Source organism: Arabidopsis lyrata, assembly GCF_000004255.2.
Source record: "Arabidopsis lyrata subsp. lyrata unplaced genomic scaffold ARALYscaffold_3, whole genome shotgun sequence".
Taxonomy (NCBI): Eukaryota; Viridiplantae; Streptophyta; class Magnoliopsida; order Brassicales; family Brassicaceae; genus Arabidopsis; species Arabidopsis lyrata.
The window spans coordinates 8,433,392-8,448,965 of NW_003302553.1; the positions used below are offsets into that span (position 1 = coordinate 8,433,392).

A 15,574-nucleotide genomic window follows, 5' to 3' on the forward strand; every position below is an offset into this window, starting at 1 on the left:
AATAATTATTTTCCCTCGAAAACAATACAAAAAGATTTCGATGCAGTAAAATATTATAAGTAAACTCTACCAAGAATTAATGCATATTTAAGAAAAACAAAATTTTACTAAATTTTCTTACATATATATATATATATAGATAAGTTTATACAATTTTAATTTATGATAATGATGGGACCGTATAGTTACACAAGATTTTCAAACAAATAATTATTTTACTATTGTATCGAATTATGTTCAATATTACACTAGCTCGATTTGAGACCGGAAAATTTTATTAATTTATAGTGATTATTAATTTATCGATTATTAATTTATAGAGATTTTTTGTACAAACTATTCACAAGTTAAATTTCAATTTACAATTGTGTTTACTTCTTTTCTTCACTAGTTCACCTAATCTATTTGGATGTTTTATAATTGATAAATCATGTTCACAATCACCATAAATCTATTATCATAGATTTAACTTTAGTGAAATAGCATATAGACAATAACATATTTTAAGTTGATTTTTCAGTATTTAAATTTGTCATGTTGTATTGTAGATTTTTTTTTGCAAATTGATAAATTTTTTTTTAAAGGATACAAAACATTATTAATAAACTCGTCTCCGGCCTTCATTACTCTAGGCACGGCTCTGGTTCAAGCTCGCTCGTCGTCATTTTTGAAGAGACAACAACGAAAACAATGCAGTAAAAGAAAATAATTATCGTCTATCTTAGTTTTGGCTCACGAAGGGCAAACCTTTTGAATCATTTAGTAGCTTTGCTTTACTCTTTGGGATTCTCCACCTAAGCTAAAATTACCCTTTTTGACATTTTGGTGCATATATGATTTAGCCGTTTCCAGCAAACGCTTCCAAGTGAGCGTGAAAATTTCCCTCTTTGAACTTAAATCTAGAAAGTTCTATAGCGAAACTTAAACATACATGTGAACAAATTCTGGCCCTTAGGCCAAGCCCGTGAAAGTATATATATATATACCATTAGAAGACATATGCAATTGAATGGTATTCCATATAAATCCGTATTAGACGCTTCTTCAGGTAGGATATATATGCCAGATATGAGATTTGGGTTAAGAAGGTTCAACTAATGCCCAAAAGTAAATTTAATAATTGGACCCCGGATAAACCTAAAACCTTGAATGGTTATGGTTTTTCAAATGGTTTTTAGATTTCATTTTTTTTAAAGTATTTTATAACCATTCAAGATTTTGGAAGAAAAAAAAAATTCCCTAAAAAATAGAAAATCTAGATTCTAACAGTTTTTACTAATTTCTTAATAAAATCCAAAACCTTACTTTATTGAGTTTTTGGGAATTTTTATTTTATTTTTTTTTCATTTTGTTATTTATTTATTTTTTGCAAAATTTTAATAATTGTCCCAATCCAAAAACCAAATAGAAGATCAAACAACATGACGTCTCGTTTGGAAGATGATCGGAAGGAGTTTGTCAGTGGGCAAATGGATTACTGCGTCAAGTGGCCAAATCCGATGTACGTAATTCTTTCATTATATTTTCGTATCTAGTTTTTTTTTTTTTGTTGTTGAACAATTTATGGGAGCATAACTGAGAGATTATTTTATTTGCTTAGGGTTTTGATATCGACGATGTCCAAGCACCAGAAAGAACCACTGGACTGTTGTCCTTCAACTGTCTACGCCCACGTTTTAGGCTTAGGTGTCGGTTGCTCAAGCTGTGCTATGGTGGGGCTTCATCGTTACAATATGCTCAATGTAAAACCTAGATCTCCTCCTACTTTATCAAAATAAGAGATAGTCTCCTTGTACTTTATCAACTTGCTCTGTTTTTTTTTTTTCTCAGGGGACAAATTTCCAGTTCTCTGCCTTACTGAAATACAACAGGTCAATGAATTGTGTCTGCTCTTACTACATGACTTTGGATGCACTAGATCCTTGTAGCCAATTGCAGAAAACCTTTCAGGTTCGAATTGATGAAAAAAGTTTTGGAGATTTGGATTTGACGGTCTCTATTGCTAGAATTAAAGATGAAGAGAGAGGTGACTTGCTTGTGGTGGTGCATTGTTCATGTTTTTTTCTAGTATAAAATCTTAACCAGATTCTGATTGATTGATTACATTATTAATGTTACATAGTGACCACAAAGAAGCGTTTCATACATCACTTTCATGGTGAAGCAGACGCTGATGATTTCTACCAAGGTCCATTGCCTGATTGGCCATCAGTTGATGATTTGAATGATCGAAAACGATTTTACCTGGTAAGTTTGATTAAGACACTGGTTATCAATTCAATTCTTTTGTTTTGCTCATGGTATGTTAAGCAGTGTTTTTATTGTTTCTGCTTTTGCAGGTAAATGAATCAGAGTTGCTAGCCAATGATTGGATTCACCTGTATTTGGAACTTGCACTTTATGTAAAGGATCGGTGGATTTTTCGGGTAAGTCTTTTTTGCATAGCAATTGTGATTTTGGTAATGCTATATTATTGGTAATAACAGGTTTCAAAACTGTTGTTGCATGCAGACTTCTAAGCCCAAGTTGCAGATTCTGAAAGTGGCGATAGAAACTAAGGAAGATGTGGAGCCACCGAATGGGAGACTCCATGTTAAGAGTGCAATTTTCTACATAACTTACAAGGGCATGGCCAAGCCCCCGATTGGTGATGAGATTGGTGAGGATGTTGAACGCAAAGCTATAGTTCGAAGAGTCATCGATGAAAAGACAGGATACTTGACTCTCCTCGGTGGGTTTTCGATTGCGAAAAATGATTTGAATCAATCTGTGAGTGGAGAAGATCAATCCTCTGACAATGAGCAGGGTTATGGAAAGCGACGTCGGATACTGTACATAGATTAGAATCATGAGATGATAAACTGAGTTATCGTGTTGCGTGCATTTGTTTCTGTTGGGTGTTTTTTTAAAGTCTACTGTTTCTGAATACAATTAAGTTAATTTATCAACATACTATGTGACTATGTGTGCAAATTAATGGGGAGATAATTCGTCTTGGTTTTAACTTCTCTAAGAACATTAAAGGACCTAAAGAGATTAAGAAGACAAAACAGAAAAAAAAAATTGAGGTTGAATTTTCAACAGTTCACTAAATCCTCTTTGATTTTTTTTTTTTTTTCATGTTGGCTTTTGTGGTGCTCTTAGTGGAATGCCTGTTATCTAGGGTTCTTCAAGGTCAATTTATCTGAAATAGTAGGATCCTATGATCTTCCTGTGGTGCTTCTTGACGAAGATGAGAGTGTAAATATACTGTTGTTTTTTTGTGTCTTGTACAATTGAATATCAGATCGGAGAACACAATCACTGTTTTGGTTAAGGTAAAGAAGGTTGAATATTTTTCCATTTTCTTTGTTTTTTGAAGCCTAGTTATTTTGCAAGCTATTTGTCATACTCATGTAACAATATTTGATCTTCTTTAACCTTGTTAGATCTACATGTATTTAAAGTCAAATTTGCTTCGCGTTGTTTATGAGGAAGTCAAAATTAATGCTTGCTTAATCTCCTAAGACTATTTATATATGTGGAAATCTTACAGATCAAATTAATATATCATTGTACTGAGAATGTCTCCTTTGTTTTTTTTTTTTGCTAAAAGAATGTCTCCTTTGTTATATTGCATCACACAACACTAGACGATTGTGTGATGTAAAAATAAGATGTGATTGTGTGAACCAAAAATAAGATGTGATGTAATCGTTTACAAATATGGGTTCTTTTATTTGTAATAAGATTTTCTTTTGGTGAACTTTATTTGTAATAAGATTATACAAGTAACAATACTTGTAACAGTATTAAATGTAATGTGCTAATAAATTTTCTCTGGCAGATGTGAGATTTGGGTTGAGAAGGCCCAACTAAAGCCCATAAAGGAATCTATGGGACGAGTATATAAACTGCATCCACCGCTCGCTACCGCCGAAAATTCCGAACCACAACCTTGACAACGAATATGACGTCTCTGTTGGAAGATGATCGTAAGGATTTTTCAGTGGGCAGATGAATTACTGGCGTCAAATAGCCGAATCCGATGTACGTAGTTCTTTCATTTTCTTATCTAATTTCTTCTAGCTTTTTTTCTTTTAATCATAGGTTTTTTGGGAGCAAACATATAATTAACTGAGAGATTGATTGCTTAGGGTTTCGATATCAATGATGTTCCAGTACCAAGAGGAACCAGAGCTGGACTGTGGTCCGTCAACTGTCAACACCCACGTTTTAGGCTTAGGGCTTGTTTACCCAAGATTTATGCTATGGTTGGTCTTCACCATTACAATTTGCTCAAGGTAAAGCTTAGTCTCCTCCTACTTCTCCTCTTGCTACCTACTTGTTCAATATATATATATATATTAATGTATGCAACAACATTTAATTTCTCTCTCAGGGGACAAACTTCCAGCACCATGACTTACTGAAATACAACAAGTCAATGAACTGTGTACGCTCTTACTACATAACTTCGGTTGCTGTAGATCTTTCTAGCCAATTTCAGAAAACCTTTCAGATTCGAGCTGATGAAAAAAGTTATGGGGATTTGGATTTGACGGTCTCTATTGCTAGAATTAAAGATGAAGAGAAAGGTGACTTGCTTGTGGTGCATTGTTCATGTTTTGTTTAGTATAAAGTCTTAACCAGATTCTGACTGATTGATTATTATTAATGTTGCATAGTGACCACACAGAAGCGTTTCATACATCACTTTCATGGTGAAGCAGACGCGGATGATTTCTACCAAGGTGCATTGCCTGATTGGCCATCAGTTGATGATTTTAATGATCAAAAACGATTTTACCTGGTAAGTTTGATTGTTGCTTTTCATCAGTTCTTTTTTTTTTTTTCTTTTTTGCTCATGATTAAGTACTTAAGTAGTGTTTTTATTGTTGCTTTTGTAGGTGACTGAATCAGATTTTCAATCCAATGATTGGATTCGTCTTTATTTGAATCTTGCAGTTTGTGGACGTCGTAAGATGACTTCAGAGGTTTTTGTGTTTCTTTTGCATAAAAATGACATACCATGATCAGTGCCATTGTTGTTAATAATAATAACTAACAGTTTTGTCTTGTTTCAAAACGAGTTGTTGCATTCAGAATGATTTGTCCAAGTTGCAGATTCTGAAAGTGGCAATAGAAACTAAGGAAGAAGATTTGCAGCCACCGAGTAGGAGACTCAAGGCCAAAAGTGCATATGTCTACATAACATTTAAGGGCTTGGACAGGGCTCCGATTGGTGATGAGATTGGTGAGCATGTTGAACGCAAAGCTATCGTTAGAAGAGTCATTGATGAGTATTACTTTACTCTCCTGGGTGGGTTTTCGATTGGAGAAATTAAAAAGCTTTGAATTCTGACCAACCTGTGAGTGGAGAAGATCAAGCTTTGGACAATGAACAGAGTTCTGAAAAGCGACCTCGCTTAGACTAGTTAGATTAGATAATAAACTAAGTTTTTTTGTTAATAACGTGGATTTGTTTCTGTGCTGTTTTTAAGTGTACTGTTTCTAAGTTTTTAAGCTTAACTCCAAGGGCAAACCCAAGTGCCCTTTATTATCCCTACTACTTTTACAAATGCTAACAATAACATGCATATGCATGCACTTGTCATATAGTTGAGTTATTGAGTATTTTGACCTCTTTAATATGCATATTTCTTTATTTCCTTCTCGTGTTAAGCTTTATGTTGCACTCTCTGTGTTTATTTTGTCTCCAAATGTAAGGAAAATAAAAAGTCGATTCTTTTGAAATGAAGGAAAGCGGTTGAATTTAAATGATTAGTGAAAACAAAATTTGGTTTGATTGATGCGAATTGAGTGGTTCAATATTATCCTTAAGAGGAAATTATTATATTTATAGTGCACCTATTACATGCTTTGTTTGAAAAATCGTTAGGCGCTAGTCGGACATTTGGTATGAGCCTAACGATTAATCGGAAAATCGGATTAAAATCGGGGATTAGTTTTAGGGTTATTTTAATATTTTAAAAATATATTAATCTAATATTGTTTTCAAAATTGTAGTAAACACATAAAAATATATTTTAAGGTAAATTTTTATGATTTTTTATTAAAAATTATGACTTTTATTAAAAATTTGAACATAAATTATTGTAAAACATCACAAACTTCCAATTCAAATGTTTAAATAACAAAAAAAAAAGTTGTTTTATACTTGCAATAAAAAAATAATCGGGATACCTAAGAATAGGCGGAAAAAATCGGATTAGACGGGAATTAATCAGATTAGGCGGAGAGTAATCGTGTGACTGATTTTTTAAAAAGATTAGTCATTAATCGAAGCGGAGAAGGTGAATCTAGCGATTAAGCGGGGAGTAATCGGGTTAGGCGGAGATTTTTAAAACAAGGATTACATGTATCATTAACTCCTACCATTTTCTGTATAAGAAATACTGAAAAGTCATTTGGACACCTACTTGTAATTGTTTGGATGCCTACTTGATTTAGTTGCTGACTTATTGGGTTCTCTATCAGAATCTAAGTCCACTATGTATGTTTGGCCGTTTGGGTGACCAATATTCTTTGGTTTCATACTCGTCTTATAACCTTTTTTATAAGTTTGAGGGCTAATAGAATTCCACCAATAAAACGAATTAATAAAAAAATTAATTGTTTTCTTAATTACAAGGACTAACCACTTCGTCTTTAAGAACGACCAATATTACAGAGATACACAATGGTCCCTACAATGGAATTTTCTTTTAGTACACAAATGAGTCATTCTTAATTGTACAAGACAATTTTAATTTTTTTCCATCGACCCAGAAATTTTATATGCTTTTAAATAAGTCCTACCTTAGCTGTAACCACTATCACACACTGAAAAAGTTAACGCGTATGCGTTTTGTTTCTCTTCTTTGCTCTTTTGACCATTCGAAACGAATTTCAAAGACATTCACGTGCTCTTTGTCCTTCTATAGTTCTATTTCTCACGCTTCAAACGTTATTAATTATCTTCAGATTACTTATTTACTGTTTACTTATTATGGTTTTTTTTGGGATTTTTCCATCAATATTAATCTCTAGATTATGGTTTACTTATTTTATGGATAAGAATATATCCTTCAGAAGTATACTATATTATGGTTAGGCCTCATTTAAACATAATCGATTCAGACGTAACTATAGCCGGGGTGCTACTATGCTAGTGTGGTTGCATGCCTCGGAGTCATAATTATAAACACATGTCGGTAGAAGTATAATTAACTATCAAAAATCAATCGTTAATCAATAAATAATTAAAAAAACTAGTTGATCAAAGAATATATTACGCCATTAATAATACCTTAAAGACTAAAAAGTTCTCATCACATGGTATGAGATAGAGACATATAAGTTCGGAATTAATTGCTACGTAAATATTCCTGGAAATGTTTTTGTTAATGAGTACTTCCTCTGTTTCGTATTAATTGTCGTTTAAGGTTTTCTCACACATATTAAGAAAAACATTAAATTTTCTGTTTTACCTTTTATTAATATATTTTATAAAAAAATTCATTGACCGAAACATTAAAACAGTAAGGATAAAACTGGAATTTTCACAAAACATTTGCATCGAAAACCTAAAACGACAACTATTATATATGAAACAAAATTTTAACTCTAAAACGACAAGTAAAACGAAACGGAGGGAGTAGTATTTTGTTCGGGAGGAGATGATAACATTAATATTCACAGGAAATTTAAATGGAGGTTATAATGAACATTCATGGTTTAGTTATTTCCTTGCAAACGAAATATCAAGATGGATGTTGCAACCGTACTACTACTAATTGACTATTGACAAAATTCAGTTTCTTTGTTTTTTTTAGCAAAAAAAATAAAATAATAATACAGTCTCTCTATTTATATACTTTCCACGTCCACTTAACATTTTTACGTGATTTAAAAAGTAATCTATTATGCCCTACATAAAACAATTGAATTTCTTATTTTAATTATAGACTACATTTTATTATTTTGATTATGGATAAAAATGGAGTACTATGTTAAATAATTTCACACATACTACAAAATATGAACATTGTATCATATCATTTATGAATATATTTTTGTTCTTCACTAAAAATTTAGTATTTTTAATCTATTTAATCAAATAAATTTATATTTTATGTAATATATAATATTATATTAAAGTTTGAAGTTATACGTAAAATTTGGTATAATGTACAAAAACAACATTGTTCTGACACACAATTTTGATTTAAAAGATATATAGTTTTGAGTAGTATAGTAGAATAGACCAATAATCCTGTAGTCATTTGGCCGATGATTGAAATAAATTTTTTTTATATCATTAGTAAAATAGGAGAATAGACAAATGACCAAATAACATAAACATTTTAGCTGAGTATAGTTATTAGGAATAATTAAGATGCTAATACATTGTTTTTATACATTAAAGACACTACACTACTTTTCTAGTTATATTTTAACATGTTTATTCTATATGTAACGAAATCACTTCAAAAATGATTAACAATGAAAAATAGTAGAATCACATTTTATTTTTAAAACGTGAAATTACGTATAAAATATTTTTAAAGACAGTTTTCTCCTAACAGGTCGAGGGGATGATCTATATACCAGCTATATTTGTTTCGTTGTTGTTGGCATCGCTTTTATTTAATTCAGCTGGTCATTACTTCTTTGTAGAAGCAGAAAATAAAAAGATATGAAAAGTGCTCCCCTACAAAACAGAATACAAAATCACAGTTCTTAAAGCTACCATTGAATCTCCTAATATTGTTAGTATAATGTAAGAAGCCAAATTATACTCACATAAAGCCCCCTAAGCATGTCTATGTGAGGACTGAGGAGTGTGTTCAATCATTATTACATTACAGAACGAAAGTGATAATTGTAAAACAAATTACATTTTTATTATATAAACATATATAAAGAAGAGTTGCTATCTTTACGCAATTGGCCAATGAAACCATACACAAATGGTTGTTCTGTCTGTCGGATAAAGAAGAAACCTCTCCTAAGACCTCTTTTTTGTTCCTTTCTCTTGAAGAAACACACTACTCAAATAATAAAATTTAATCTCTTTATATCTCTATATCCATTTGTAAAATTAATAATAACTTCAATTATCATCCTCTGTGTAGACATATATACTTTATTAGAATCGCAAAAGAACTAGCTTGGAATGCTTCTTTCCTATTCGCAACTATATATTGTTCAATAGTTTGAGAAAGAAAATGAAGAAAAATATGTATACTTGCCATGTGATGCGTGTATTCTCTATTAAGTCAGGACAAAAAACTCAGGACTTGTTTAGAGATATAGTCAAGACTTATTACGATCCTGTACTATATTAAAATTAGTGATCTATTTTAAAAGAACTCAAGATCGCGGGAAAGAAAAAAGAACTCAAGATCAATGATCAATTTGAAAGTATCTACAATCTAATATCTTACATGATACTTATAGTTTGGAAAGCATTTTGGGATGGAAATACAGTGGTTGAATTATAAATAAAAATGGATTTAAGTAATAAATTTCTTTAAAGATCCCGACATGTAGTATAGTTATTTTTGTTAGGGTCTAAAATAAGATATATCAACTATATATATCTAAGTTGATAGAAAACTTATAATGTGAATTAAGATTAGAGAACGAATTTCACAATCTAGAAAACTCGTTGTAAACGTTTTTAATAGTAAGAACACCCTATTTTCGTAAGGTCTCGATGATTAGCCCAAGAGCTACCCCCTCTTGTTAAAAAAATAGATTCAAACCCATGAAAATGATCATTTGGAATTGGAAAGAAAAAAACAAATAGATTACCATTGACAGGAAACAATCTAGAATCAATTACGGAATGACATTTGTGGATTTTGACGTCTTTTTGAATAGTTTATTAATTTTGTCCTTTTTCAGGTTATAAAAATGTGATTTAACATGCGTTTTATTCGTTATATTTGGGTTTAGTCGGTTTCATTTGTTTTTTGGATTTAATATTTAGTATAAAATATGCGTTTTTTGAAAACAAAAAATTGTAAATACGTATATTTTGAAGTGTTAAAATTTTAGTAAAAATGACATTTTCAAAAGATTTTGATGAAAAAAGCCAAAATCAACAATAATCCCAACAATCTATAACCAACCATGAGAAGAGGCCGACATTTTTGTACAAGAACATTTATAGAAATGTTTTGTAAAACAGTACAAAAGAATTGCAAGATAATCTGTATTTTTTTTTTACAGTAATAAAGAAATTGCAAGATGTACAAATCGAATTTAGGCTACAGGTTAAAATAAAAGTAGGTTAAACAGTCCTCTTCCTAATTTACCGCTGCCACTTTACTATTTTTATTTTTCACTGTGAAACTTAACGACACTGTCCTTTTTTATTATTCCTGAAACTTAACGAAAACTGTTTTAAAAAAAAAAAGATCGTCCACCATCCTTAACGGCGCAAACCCCACAAAAACTTAGCGAGTACCGTTAAACTCCAACACTCGCCATCTCTGATCATCCACGTGTCCCTCATGCGTAGCCAGGTTGGAAAGAATATATTACCGGCGCGTGAACTTGTCAGATCGCGCGTGGCTTCCTCAATTGGAAATTCCACAAACAAGGAGAGGGTAAAATGGTCATTTAATATCACCCCTGAGAGATCACTGTCTTCCTCTTTCGCGTTCCTCTTCTTAAAAAATGCGATAAATAAAGAGAAGAGACTCTCTCTTCTTCACTTCGCGAACTCAGAAAAATCAACTCTCTCTCTCTCTCTCTCTCTCTCGTTAAAAACCCATTTTTGTATAGTTCAAGCTACGTTACTACTACGAAGAAGAAGTGAAGCAAAACAGAGTTTTTGAAATGGAGAAAAAACAAGGCTTTTTCTCTGCTCTCAGAGACGAAGTTGTGAGAGGTCTTTCGCCGTCACGATCCAGAGCAAGGTCTCGTTCCGTTAGCCCCGCTAGGTCTAATTCACCCATGTCAGCTCTCACTTGGGGGAGAAAGAATTTAACCGGAGGAGCTGGAGGAGGCGGTGGTGGTGGCGGAGGATACTATTTGGCGCAACCGGAGCAGTTAATCGGGAGATCCGGAAGTTTGAGACCTGTAATGGAAGGTCCTGATCCAGATGAAGGAGGAGGAGGTAGTACTATAGGAGAATCTAAACGACTCGGGTCGGGTTTAGGTCACTGGGTTAAAGGACAGCTGTCTCGTGCTCCGTCTGTTGCTGCGACGGCGGCTTACCGGAGAAATGATCTGAGACTTCTTCTTGGAGTAATGGGAGCTCCTCTTGCTCCTATTCATGTCTCTTCCTCTGATCCTTTGCCTCATCTCAGTATTAAAAACACTCCAATCGTTAGTCTCACTCTCTCTCTCTGTCTCTGTCTTCTTCTTCCTCTTGAAGTTCAGATTTTTCACCATTTTCAAGGGATTTGATTTAGAAAGCTTCTTCAGATTTGCATTTGAAATCTTTTTTTAGTGGTGGTTGGTTTTATTAATCGAATTTTATTTTCTTGAGAATGTTTTTCATTGGTCGTTGGTTGGTGGAAATTGATGTCATATTCTTTGGTGGGATTTGATTTTTCTTACTAACGATTGGAGAATATTGAAACTTAGTTTAGTTATTGTGAGAGTATTAAACAGAAGTTTTGATTTTTCTTCTTTGGTTTCTTCTTCTGAGCCTTATTTGAACACTTTAGTTATTGAGACTCTACTTTTTTTCTTACTGTTTGTTACAGGAAACATCATCTGCTCAGTATATTCTTCAACAGTTCACTGCAGCTTCCGGTGGTCAGAAGCTACAGAACTCCATTAAAAACGCTTATGCGATGGGGAAGCTCAAGATGATTACTTCTGAGCTTGAAACCGCTACAAGAACTGTTAGGAACCGAAATCCATCTAAGGCTGAGACTGGAGGTTTTGTTCTTTGGCAGATGAATCCAGACATGTGGTATGTTGAGCTTGCTGTTGGTGGTAGTAAGGTTCGTGCTGGCTGTAACGGCAAGCTTGTATGGAGGCACACTCCTTGGCTCGGATCTCATACTGCTAAAGGGCCTGTCAGGCCTCTCCGCCGTGGACTTCAGGTAAAAGTCTTTTAAAGTCTTGACTTTTTGGGTGTTTTAGTATTTCGAGAGATCCTTAGTGTTTTGTGGTTTGTGGATGATTCAGGGACTAGATCCTAGAACAACTGCTGCAATGTTTGCGGAAGCGAAGTGTATAGGAGAGAAGAAGGTGAATGGTGAAGATTGCTTCATTTTGAAGTTATGTACTGACCCTGAAACACTAAAGGCGAGGAGCGAAGGACCGGCTGAGATCATAAGGCATGTCCTCTTTGGCTACTTCAGTCAGAAAACAGGACTCTTGGTTCACATCGAGGATTCACATTTGACACGGATCCAATCCAACGGTGGAGAGACTGTTTTCTGGGAGACCACATACAACTCGTCCCTAGACGATTACCGTCAGGTCGAAGGGATCATGATTGCTCACTCGGGACACTCGGTTGTCACACTTTTCAGATTTGGGGAAGTGGCCATGAGCCACACGAGGACAAAGATGGAAGAAAGCTGGACGATTGAGGAAGTTGCGTTTAATGTTCCTGGTCTATCTCTCGATTGCTTTATACCGCCAGCTGATCTAAAGTCCAGTTCTTTAACCGAATCCTGCGAGTACCCACAAGAGGAAAGAGGGAAGAACAACACGCTCGCATTGTCTGCAGCTCACAGGGCCAAAGTTGCAGCCTTGGAGAACGGGAGCTTTGAAGATCACCGCCCGGTTTGGCATAGCGATGTCTAACGCTTAAAAGAGAGCTTATGACTAAAAACAACCCTCGAAGGTAGCATTAGCCGATGATGATTCTCAAAGATCAGATGCAATGTGTTCATATGCCGGTAACTCAAGCTAACCCCTTTTAGCAGCTTTATCGATTAGGAATCAGGTTTGTTAGCTTAACCAATGATTCACGGGTTCAAAACGAACCCAAATGAATCATCCTTTTTACTCAAAATCTCAGGAGAATGAGATGGAGTTTGGATTTGGTTTTACTTATCTTTCAGTTTGGGTTTATTTATTTGATTCTCACCTTCAATATTTTTGAGTAAGGTGAAGGCAAGAGAAGGAGAATTGCCCTGCTTTTACTTATAGTTTCTAGCATTAAGTGTTTGTGTTTTAATCAACCACCTAACTACGAATCTTGAATTGTTCCATCTTTCTTTTCAATCTATGGATATATGTTTGGCTTTCTTATCTTCAATCTTTTTTGTTAATGCATTTGGTCTATCTGCCATGATCTAATCCAATAATCCTCTTGGCAACTTGTAGAAGAAAGTGCAGAACATAATGTGAACAAAACAAGAAAGAGGCCAAAGAGAAAATAACCAAAGAAACATTTCACATTCATCAAGATAATGTAAAAATGGTGTTTTTGGATTTGGCCTTTGGGGTTTTATCAATAGTAATAATAATGTGAACATAGGATAGATAAACTTAGCTCCTACTAGTTTGGCAACTTATGAAAGAGAAAGAGAACCCTCGAGAGTCGCATACACACGGCCACATTTATGACTATTTACACTCAAGATCCCATTTGCATGGTTTTAACAATTTTCGAAAATAGTTTGTGCAATTAGTTAGCATCAATATTTTGAGTTTTTTTTGTGCAAGATATTTATTACTCCTCCTTAAACCGCCATCGAATTCCTAAATATTTCCTTGGGTGTATTCAATTGAATTTTGGTGGGGATAAGCTCTTATAAATGAAGAAGAAGAGGGTCCATTTTGACTCTTCTTTGAATGCTTGGGGGACTTACTTTCTGCTTTTGGTAAAATTAATGACTTTTTTTTTTCAGATCACAACTGTCTTCGCTTTCCTCCTTTATTTTTTTTTTTTGTATCTCCTCTCTAGTGTGTGTATGTATAAAATAAAAATCATTATACAAGAGGATATATATTTCAGAATTTTAGTATTAAAATATTAAAGTTTTCATGTTTTCAATAGGATTGTTGAATATAAGATTCATGATTGTTTGTTGTCCTTTAGTAGTGGGCACCTCATGTTGCAAAATTCGCAGTCCCTTCGCTTATAAGATATGCCTTTTTTCTTCACTTTTGGATAAAAAGTATGAGGAGAAATGTCTTTTTGAAAAGTGTTGAATTTTTTTTAGAGAAAAACTTATATTGTAGGGTTTGTGTTGAATTTCTTTATTTTGGTTTCCCATCATAATGAACACTATTTTAATTTAGGGATGTTTATTTTAATTACACCATAAATTAAAAAGGCGATACAAAAAAAAAATCTTATTGGACTCAGAGCATGTATTGGCTAGTCGAAAAAAACAATTTTATTCTCATTGGTATTTCACAAGGTTTGAAAGGAAATTTTTTATAAGTATCAAGTTTGGATCATAATTCATATTCTTATGATTTCTTTTTAAACTAGATTTACAAATAGCATGTGATCGAATCACAAGGAGTTTTTCAAATAAATGTGCATGTTAAAAATGATATTTGGATCGGTTTGACAAAAAAAACAAAGATATTTGGATTAGTAAGTTTGTTCCAACTTCAACATCAATAGGGTTAAAAGTTGCCACTCTCACGTTTTGAATTTGAACCCTTTTTTTTAAAAAAAAGTATCGGTTACTTTGTATCAAACACTTTATAAAAACCAATAATATACTATGATCCAAAGTCCCATATAGATCCAAACTTAGAGATCATTGCATAATTAACTTATGATTAGAAAACATGTATTGCAATTAGATTAACTGCCCTATTAAAGAGTCAAGATATTTACGAAAACGATGTTATTAAACCTTGCAAATTAGTCAAGTAAACATGATGATAATTAAATACGTTGTTTGTAAGCCATAGCGACACGAATACAAGGGTCAAGTGACAATTCATCGATTTGAAATAATGAAATATTCGCCTACATGTAAATTGATTATAAAATCCAAAAGGCTTCAAGAGAATAAACAAACGAACGACCTCCAACGACGAAGGAGACCATGCTGTTTTAATATCTATAGAATAGATACATTTAATATTTGATAGTTTTATAAAAAAAGTAGATCAACTGGTTTAACAGTATTTTGCATGCCATTGCCAGATTCAAGTTCAAATCTGGCTTGAAAAATGATATTAGGCTTTGTGGAGTTGTCACAAGTCTATCAAAGATCGGTTCTAATCTTGGATCTTATAACAAGATTGATAAACTTTTTTTGTTAAGGAAAAAAAAGAAAAAAAAAACAAAGGAAAATAAGATACATTACTATAGATAGAATAATTAAAAAATAACATCATCCCTACCAAAAAATAAAATTACAGAATTAAGAAAGAAATGGAAGGGGCACATGTGAAAGAACGTGGGAAGGTTTGAGAGCATATGATTTGAGACATGGTAGAAGCTTTGATGCACTGTCACTATTCACTAAGCCACTCTGTGTTTTTTGACTGCTTTTTTACTCTCACCTCTTGTCTTTTATCCCGTTACACACCAGCTCTTTGGAATCTATCTTTTTTTAACTGTATCTCTCTCTCCCAACAAAAACAATTTGTTTGAACCGTACGTACTCTTTACATTTTGGTAGATATATTAATATTG

At 33.2% G+C, this 15,574-nt stretch overlaps 2 protein-coding genes and 1 pseudogene across 3 annotated transcripts; all 3 read left to right on the forward strand.

The window, feature by feature from the left end:
• The first annotated feature begins 1,373 nt into the window (after positions 1-1,373).
• Positions 1,374-2,955, forward strand: LOC9321380 (annotated as a pseudogene).
• A 135-nt stretch (positions 2,956-3,090) lies between these two features.
• Positions 3,091-5,801, forward strand: LOC9319254 (UPF0725 protein At3g19520). Its single transcript, XM_021030351.1, is given in 7 exon segments — positions 3,091-3,983; positions 3,986-4,029; positions 4,137-4,283; positions 4,382-4,577; positions 4,668-4,792; positions 4,890-4,984; positions 5,073-5,801. Coding segments are annotated over 7 exon segments (906 nt in total). The 5' UTR covers positions 3,091-3,949; the 3' UTR covers positions 5,338-5,801.
• Positions 5,802-10,642: 4,841 nt separating this feature from the next.
• Positions 10,643-13,222, forward strand: LOC9319255. 2 transcript variants are annotated; one of them, XM_021032001.1, is made up of 4 exons: positions 10,725-10,748; positions 10,779-11,325; positions 11,709-12,053; positions 12,139-13,222. In XM_021032001.1, exons 2-4 carry the CDS (start codon positions 10,834-10,836, stop codon positions 12,763-12,765), a joined length of 1,464 nt encoding a protein of 487 aa, XP_020887660.1. In that variant the 5' UTR covers positions 10,725-10,748; positions 10,779-10,833; the 3' UTR covers positions 12,766-13,222. The 2 variants fall into 2 exon arrangements, with proteins under 2 accessions (XP_002883188.1, XP_020887660.1); XM_002883142.2 differs by having other exon boundaries at positions 10,643-11,325.
• The last annotated feature ends 2,352 nt before the right edge of the window (positions 13,223-15,574 follow it).

Excerpts from the sequence above, each read along its gene's own strand:
- LOC9319255 (XM_002883142.2), top strand. The coding sequence starts at position 10,834 with ATGGAGAAAAAACAAGGCTTTTTCTCTGCTCTCAGAGACGAAGTTGTG. Across the intron at positions 11,326-11,708 it reads GTATTAAAAACACTCCAATC|GAAACATCATCTGCTCAGTA; the intron begins GTTAGTCTCACT and ends TGTTTGTTACAG. Across the intron at positions 12,054-12,138 it reads CTCTCCGCCGTGGACTTCAG|GGACTAGATCCTAGAACAAC; the intron begins GTAAAAGTCTTT and ends TGGATGATTCAG.